The sequence below is a fragment of the Neomonachus schauinslandi genome, chromosome 5 (assembly GCF_002201575.2).
Source record: "Neomonachus schauinslandi chromosome 5, ASM220157v2, whole genome shotgun sequence".
NCBI lineage: Eukaryota > Metazoa > Chordata > Mammalia > Carnivora > Phocidae > Neomonachus > Neomonachus schauinslandi.
The window spans coordinates 53,004,056-53,012,762 of NC_058407.1; the positions used below are offsets into that span (position 1 = coordinate 53,004,056).

An 8,707-nucleotide genomic window follows, 5' to 3' on the forward strand; every position below is an offset into this window, starting at 1 on the left:
GGGGGGGGGGGTGATAAAAAATATTCCAATGTTGATTGAAGTAATGGTTGCACAATTCTGTGAGTATACCAAAACCCAGTAAACTGTGTATTTTAACTGGGAAAATTGTACAATATGTGAATTACATCACAATAAAGCTGTTATTTTTTTTTTAAGAGTGGAAGGACATATATCTGGATGAGATTAATAGGGATGATTTTACAGAGATTGGTTTTTTTTTAATATTTTATTTATTAGAGAGAGTGCGTGCGCACAAGAATGAGAGAGAGAGAGAAAGAGAGAGAACAGGGCAGTGGGAGAGGGAGAAGCAGACTTCCCACTGACCAGGGAGCCCAATGTAGGGCTCGATCCCAGGACCCTGGAATCATGACCTGAGCCGAAGGCAGACACTTAACCAACTGAGCCATCCAGGCACCCCCAGAGATTGGTGTTGAGCTAGGTTTTGAAGTAAGTGAAGGTCAGGAATTAGTAAACTGTATTTGAAATAATATGAATGATGTATAATGCCCTATGAGGCAGAAATGAGTAAATAATTTTCAAGAAATGGGAACCAACCATCAGTATCAAAGCAGAGCTACATTAATTAGAAATAAGAGTGCTAAGACTAGAATGCTAAACCAAGGAGAAAGCCTCAGAAAATCCCATAGGCTCCTCAAGTGATAACAGATGAAAATGCTATCTTTAATATGCCAAAGCGATCACTGCCTGATTTTAAAACTTCAAAGTATTCATCTCTCAAAAAGTTGCTTCCATAATATGGGTATGGCTCTATCACTCACAGGCAAGCAATACAGTTTAAAACGCAGGCTTTCGAGTTGACTGTCTAGGTTAGAATCTCTGCTCTATCACTGACCCAAGTGTGTGACTATGTACATATAACTCTATACCTCAGTTTTTGTATCTGTAAAATGAGAATACTATCACTTATTTCATATATGTGTAAAGCTCTTAACATGTAGTAATTTTTTAACCATCACCATAACTATATGGTACATGTAACTACTTAACTATACCTCTCCAGAGAATTAAGTTTCTACAGCTTGAAATCCATTCAAATTTGTGAATATAAATTTGTTAAAACATGCTGTTAAACAATATAAAGCAACCCAAATTATCAGCTCTCTTTTACCATGATCAGATTTCACCCTTATTCTTAATTTTTTTGTGCAAAATTTTACTCAAGGAACTTCATCTTTTCACTCAAGTAATTAATTGTCTCTAGTGCTCCAGGTTTTGATTTAACTGGCTCTCTAAAACTTAGAACAGCCTGGCCTCAAAGCCACTCTTAGACTTGCCTGTGAGAGCCTTTGACTTCTTTCACAAAGGAAGTCCTTTCTATGGCTACTACTGTTACACGATTTTTCTTAACAGTAAGGAATTACCACATAACATCTGGGTCTTCTCAAAGCTAATAGGAGAGAAGAGACAGCTAGCTCTCCTCCTCATGGAGAAGAAAAAGTAGTCATTACCCTCCTTTTGTGGGGAAGATCTATAAGGAAACCATGTAAAATCCTACTGATGGAAGCAGTAAAAATGTTGTAGGTATAACCAAATACAGGTTAATTCTACAGAAGTTTTCTGCCTCATATTACAATCTGGCCTTTTTTACTTCTTTTTGAGGAGCAGTTCTTAATTATTCCTTCAGATATGTCATTTTAATCTGTATCCAAAAGTGAGATCATTAGGTTTCTTTTTTTTTAATTTATCTATTTTTTAAGATTTTATTTATTTGAGACAGAGAGAGAGAGCACAAGCAAGAGGAGCGGCAGAGGCAGAGGGAAAAGCAGACTCCCCGATTCCAGGACCCTGAGATCATGACCTGAGCCGAAGTCAGACGCTTAACCCACTGAGCCACCCAGGCGCCCCTCTAGGTTTCTTTAGTAGTGACTTCTGTATAAACTGGATGATAAAACTGAAAGGAACTACATTCCCTTGTTTAAAGAACAGATGGAAAAAGAGTATGGAGAAATGACTTTAAGGGAAAAAATATAAGACAGAGAGTATGAATTACAGTGAAAACTGAGGAAATGAAAATAAAAGGCACGAACCAAAATGAGCCAAGGAAGAAAAAATTGTTTTAGTAACTGCTGAATAATTCTATATAGGAAGAACTAAGAAGGAATAATAATTTAATGAAATACTGTTTGCATTATATTTGAGTAGTGACAGCATGAAAACATTTTTTAAAAAGATTTTATTTATGTATTTGATGGAGAGAGAAAGAGAACAAGTAGGGGGAGAGAGAGGGACAAGCAGACTCTGCGCTGAGTGCAGACCCTGACTCAGAGCTCCATCTCACCACCCTGAGATTAAGACCTGAGCTGAAATCAAAAGTCGGATGCTTAACCTATTGAGGCACCCAGGTGCCCCAAAACATTTCTAATACTAAGAAGATATTGATAATATCTAGTATTTTAAATCATTATAAACCAGGTATTTAAACTAACTCTGAACTCATCAAACATTTGTAATATGAGGTAAATAAGAGCACTTATTTTATTTTATTTTTTTGGAGTAATTTGAGAAAGATAGGTATTTTTTTAAAAGACTTTATTTATTTATTTGAGAGAGAGAGAGAGAGAGAAACAGCATGAGAGGGGAGAGGGTCAGAGGGAGAAGCAGGCTCCCCACTGAGCCGGGAGCCCGATGTGGGACTTGATCCCAGGACTCCGGGATCATGACCTGAGCCGAAGGCAGTTGCTTAACCAACTGAGGCACCCAGGCGCCCCAAGCACTTATTTTAAAAGCTGCATAAGTATAAAGCATTTGGAACAGCTTTCCAGAAGCAAGACGCTAAGATTTTCTATATACTCCATCGTATCTAAACTGATCAGTCATAAAACACAAGTTTTATGTAGAATTCTGCTACTAAATATAAAATAGATTCCACTTAAAAAGAAAAAGTGTTCATTTTTTTTTCCTTTTGAAGTGGAACTACATTTTAAAATGCATCTTCAGGGGCGCCTGGGTGGCTCAGTCGTTAAGCGTCTGCCTTCATCTCAGGTCATGATCCCAGGGTCCTGGGATCCAGCCCCACATCGGGCTCCCTGCTTCATGGGAAGCCTGCTTCTCCCTCTCTCACTCTCCCTGCTTGTGTTCCCTCTTTACCTGTGTTTCTCTCTGTCAAATAAATAAATAAAATTTTGAAAAAAAAATAAATAAAATGCATCTTCAAAATAAGTGATTTTGGGGCCTGAATTAAAGCCCCAATTACTTGGGTTCAAATCCCATATTATGGTGTGAACACTTGAGCCTAGGATTCCTATTCTGTCAAATGTGAATTACAGCACATTCACATTCTAGTGCCCCAGAAGTGTAGTGGTGAGTAAATAAGTTAACATATGTAAGTACTTAAAATGGTACCTAGCACATGGTGTTTTCAAATATAATACTACACATCATGGCCTGACAAACTAAGTTTTTCTTATACGTATGTGTGAGCAAGATAAATGTTTGTCACAAAACTATTCTGTAAAAAGAACATTTATTTAGTACCTTATGTGTGCTAATGGGAAAATGGTATGATTTAGAAAAAAAAAAATAAAGCCTGAATGTCACGAAAGAGATAAATGAAATCACAGACTAAAAAGCTCTGGATCTTCCTGGAAATAAGGTACATTAATTTTGGATTCACTAACAACTTAGAAGTGATTTAAAAACTTATAATAAGGCTTAAATTAGGAAAAAGTGCCTTTCTAGATTTTAAGCAACTAAAATGTAAAAAATACACCTTAATAATGTCACTATTTCTGTCCTTATTTTCACCAATTTACCAACACTAAAAAAACCCATTTTGCTTTCTGGTCTCATTTCCTGCAAATGATGTGATATATACCCTAATTTAGTGGTTAACACTTTGGCACAACTAAAATTAATACTTATAGTAATAATAATGTAAAAATTTCTTGAACAAGTATATACTAAACAATTTGGAGTTTACATTAATAGTGTCCCTTTACATTATGAGCTGATTTGTCATTTTAAGGTTATTTTCTGTTAGTGTTAATCAAAGTTACAGAAACATAAGAGACCATATAAAATAAAGCCTCAAAAGATTTCTAAGTAAAAGAGTAGGAATCGAAGCAAAGCCCTAAAACTGAATGTCTTCTAATCTGAAAACCTCAATGATCTGATGGACTATTCCTTGCCTATTTATTGAAACAAAAATACCATACATATTTGAAATGACTCTAAATACAAATTAAAGTTACTCTATGAAGTACCTTAAATCTACTAGAGTTATTAGGGTTTATGCAATAATGACACACAAAATTTAATCTGTAAAGTTAGCTATGCAATACCATTGAACATACATAAAAATTTAAAACATCATACATAAAAAACTAGTGAAAATGACTGGTAGAAGAGTAACATTTAATAAAAACGGGGAAATAAAGCAGTGATTTTGATGATCTGTAGTTATCTGTTTACTTATATCTCCAAAGAGAGTATTCCTTAACCCACAACTTGTCTTTGTAACTCATTTATTTAATTACCCATCCCCCTTAAATAGGTTCCTCTATCCCTAATATACTTAACATGTAATGTACTTAAAATAATTTTTCCTTTTGTCTCATCAAGAGAAACCAAGTATCTGAAGATCAATTTATCTTTCAATCTAAGTTAAACAAGTTCTAGTTTCTTTATCTTTATTTCTATAGTTACTAAATTCAAACAATCTTAATGTTGTTCATGGTTTTCTGAATACCTCCTTTGAGCTAAAATACAGTTTAAGAAACAGCATTATGAGACTACTTTATACTCCTTCTAATGCAGATCAGTGTCACTTTCATACCTCACCTTTTTAAGAGGTATAACTCTCCTGCATCAATTTTGACTTGTCACTATAAAGTCTAGTATTAAGCATATCATAAAGTTTGTTCTTCCTCATCTCAGACTTGTGTACTTACTTTCATCTCTAGAAACTCAGTCGGCAGATAAAAATCATTCATTATTTACAAATAAACAGAAACTAGTTTTCAAGCAGAATCAAATATTGCCTAAGTGTTAGTTATCTACCAGAGAACTATCAAACAATCCTTATTCAAAAAGTGCTTACAAACTACTTAATGAAAATAGTTTCATTTTCATTAGTTTGTTCATTTTAAGGCACTTGACCATAACATCAAATATTAGTATTAAGCTTTCAAGAATAAACTTATAGTAAACCTTCCGTTTTTTTCTCAATAGTCATCAGTCTTTTTCAAGATGGTTACACACATATACCAAGATAATGTCCCATCTGCATATGGCCCATTTCAGCTATAAAACAGCGGACTGGATTTGCCCAAATAACCATAAATGACTAATCCAAACATCTTTTAAAAAGACATTAAAAATAGAAATAACTTTTTTACAAGTTAAAAACAAGTTTTAATGAGTCCCAAAAACATGAGCCCAAGTAACAATTATTAAATCTTTACCAGTTCTGTAATCATGCATACATAATGAAATGTGTACTTCTCAAATTATTCTCCCTAAAACTCTGAATCAAACTTTTGCTCTAAACTATTTCCTTTTTTGACAGATTTCACCTAATTGCAAATTAACTGGCTTACATATAAACCAAATTGGTTTTTTCAAATCCACAGTACCATCCTGCTCCTGCATTTTTTTCCTTTAACTAAGAGGGGTAATCAATCAAGGACAAAAATTTTCACATTCTGGGGCACCTGGGTGGCACAGTTGGTTAAGCATCTGACTCTTGGTTTCAGCTCAGGTCGTGATCTCAGGGTCTCTCAGGGTCGTGAGATTGAGCCCCGCGTCAGGCTCCCCACTCAGTGGGGAACCTGCTTAAAAAAGGACTCTCCCCCACTGCCCCTCCCCACCCCTTCTCAAATAAATACATCTTAAAAAAAAAAAATTTCCACATTCTGCTGTTATCTAAATATGTGGGCTTCAGTTTCCTTTTCTTTAAAATGAAAGCACTGAGAAGACTCAAATTTATGGACTTCCTGTATTCTTTAAAACAGATCTTTAAAATGATTTACAGTAACTTTGTGAAAAAGCAAAAATACTTTTATTTGAAAAATGTCAAAGTTTAATGCCCCCAATACACATACTGTTCCTATCATCCCATAGTGTCAACACCACCAATTATTACTCAGAATACCAAAAACATACATTAAAAAAGAATATCCATCTGAATAATAGCCATATTTAAACTTATAGATTTCTATTTTATGGAAATCCACATCTATCTTTTTATGAGGTGGTGATAGGCTAGGTGAATTAAGAATCTTTAAGTGTTCTTTGACAAAACATAGAAAGCAAGGATTAATTTAACTTTAATAATCCACAGACCAAGGTAAACATGTGTCCTAGGAAGTATCCAATTCCTGCACAGGAATAAACATCTCACATTTACATGAACAATAATGATTATTAAATCATCTAAAGATCATATTTTCTGTTGTAATGCAACAAGTGTATGCTTACACCCTTAGGGATTTTTATCATATAAACACAGAATCTACGTAGCCTAACAAAGTAGGAAAAAAGTACCAAGACTTAGATCAAAATACTTAAATTCAAGTCCCAAGACTGCCATCTACTAGCTTATTTGAAAATGTCCTAATACTACAGCATTTTATCAGAAGTAAATGGCGGTGACAATAAAGTAACTAAAATTTTATGTTATCTCATAAACAGATAATATTTCAGAATGTTCCACTGAACCAAGATAAAACCCCTACAATGAAATTATTATTTTCCATTTCATAGATGAAGACATCGGGGTACAATGACTTAAATTAACTCTCCTCAAAGTCATATTGCAGGTTAAGTGGTGAAACGGTGATCTAACTAGGTCTAAATCTTATGTTCCTTCCACTAAGTCAGAGGAGTACGTGGAAAAAACACTCTGTAAATTATATACCACTGTTACGGTCACAATGGGACATGAAAATAATTGTTATTATAGTAAAGAAGCACACTGTCTTTCCTAATAAACAGCTCTTTATGTTACATATTCACATATTTAAGTTATTCTGAATACCACTTACTACGGCCGACAAGTATTAAAAACTACACATACTTCCTTCAGTGTTTTAAGTATATCCTTTGGTATTTTATAAGTCTGAATATTAGCAAGTGACTTAAACCTCAAGTGGACTTATCTACTTTTTGCAGGCCTACGTTATCCCTCAAACAGGAGGGAAGGGCTGCGCTTCTAAGAGAAATGCTGCCGGTTTCTATCAAGCCTCCACTAAAGCACAAGACCACGTGGTATTTCTCATTAGCCTAAGGTTCCGTACTCCTCTCCCTCCTTTTGACAAGGAACTGGAAACTAGGGTTTCTTTCTCTTAAGTGGCGCCCTGACACATGCCACCTGTGTAGTACGAACCTCAAACATCCTGCAGCCTGCCTCCCGGAAGAATACAAGAATCAGAATAACAAGGAACTTGAATGCCGACAATGCCGGGAAAGGAAATGACTGGAGAAGGAAAGAGGGTAAGATCTTGATAAGCCCCGGGACCTGGACCTGTCAAAAATTGAGAGACTCACGCCGAACGACTATAACCTATCATTCGGGAAGGCCTGAGGTGGGAGCGGCACTACGGAAGGAAAGAGGACGAAAAGAACTGTATGAGTCGCCGTCGCCGCTCCTCTGAAGCCTCTCAGCACGCCCCGACAAGCCACGAACCCTGGCCCTCATCTCGGGTCCAATCTTTGCCCCAACATTTCGCAAGCAGCCAAAATCCTGCTGCCCAGTGTGGCCGCCGCTGGACCTGCCCGCACCTGTCACTAGCGAAAGACACCAGCCCGCAGTTCCCGCCCAGTTCTCCATCATCCTCCCGCAACCGCGGCCACCTCAACCCCTTTCTCTCACCAGGTGTCCCCTTTCCGGAGCGAGGTTTTGAGCAGCGTCGCGATGTCAGACCGCTGGATGTCCAGATCCGCCGCTCCGCCTTCCGCCATCTTCTTCCACTAGCGGTAGCGGAGGCGGCAGCGACGGCGGCGGCACGCCCCAGAGCATTGTGGGAATGGCGTCCCGCGGCCCCTCCCAGTCGGCAGGTCGAAACCAAAAGAGACGTTGGGGCGGGGGGGCCGCCTGGGGACAAGAGTTGGTCCCGGGGGCGGACGGAGTACGCTGCCGTGGTCTGCTGCCCCCAATCGGCCCCCGCGCGTCCAGCATCTCGCCTTGGACTCCTCTGGCTCGGAACAGCCAGGTTTTAACTCTTCCCTGTGGGGGCTCTCGGTCCTCTCTCTCAAGAGCGGTGCCACCGCCCCGTCCATCCTCGACTTCTGCCTCCCTCCCTCTTTCTCACAGGCGCCTGAAAACCCTTATTTGCGCATTCACTCACGCTTGAGGGTGGGGCGGGCCGGGGGGCGTGGGGACGGCTAAGATATGGCAGAAAATTTTAAGAGCTCTGAGACACTAGTCTTTTCGTTGCTCGTCGCAGAGCCTAAACTTGGTGAATTTTGGCCCAAACAAAGAACAATCCGAAACCGAACGCTTGGCTTCAGTGCCCTTCTTGGGCTCCTTCCTGCCCTCCTACTCCTGCTGTAGGTGGAAACCTTTTATAGGCTCTTTGTGACGCCTCCCCAGGCACACCCAGACGCTAAACTGCAGTGAAAAACACGTTCCAGTTCCTCGGTGAACACGGTGTGAAGTATGTATCAAATAATGAATGCCAGGTACTAAAAAGGAAGGAAACGTGCGAGGAAACCTTTATCCTCGATGTTATAGAGTAACATTTTCTTA

At 38.3% G+C, this 8,707-nt stretch overlaps 1 protein-coding gene across 2 annotated transcripts in view; it reads right to left on the reverse strand.

The window, feature by feature from the left end:
* USP15 (ubiquitin specific peptidase 15) overlaps positions 1 to 7,971 on the reverse strand; it is a 127,758-nt gene extending 119,787 nt beyond the window's left edge. The window contains exon 1 of one of the 2 annotated variants that reach the window (XM_021678691.2): positions 7,832 to 7,971. In XM_021678691.2, the coding sequence (XP_021534366.1) occupies positions 7,832 to 7,920 (89 nt within the window). In that variant the 5' untranslated portion in view covers positions 7,921 to 7,971. The remainder of the gene's footprint in view (positions 1 to 7,831) is intronic. The other variant, XM_021678692.2, reaches the window with a different exon arrangement.
* Positions 7,972 to 8,707: the final 736 nt, after the last annotated feature.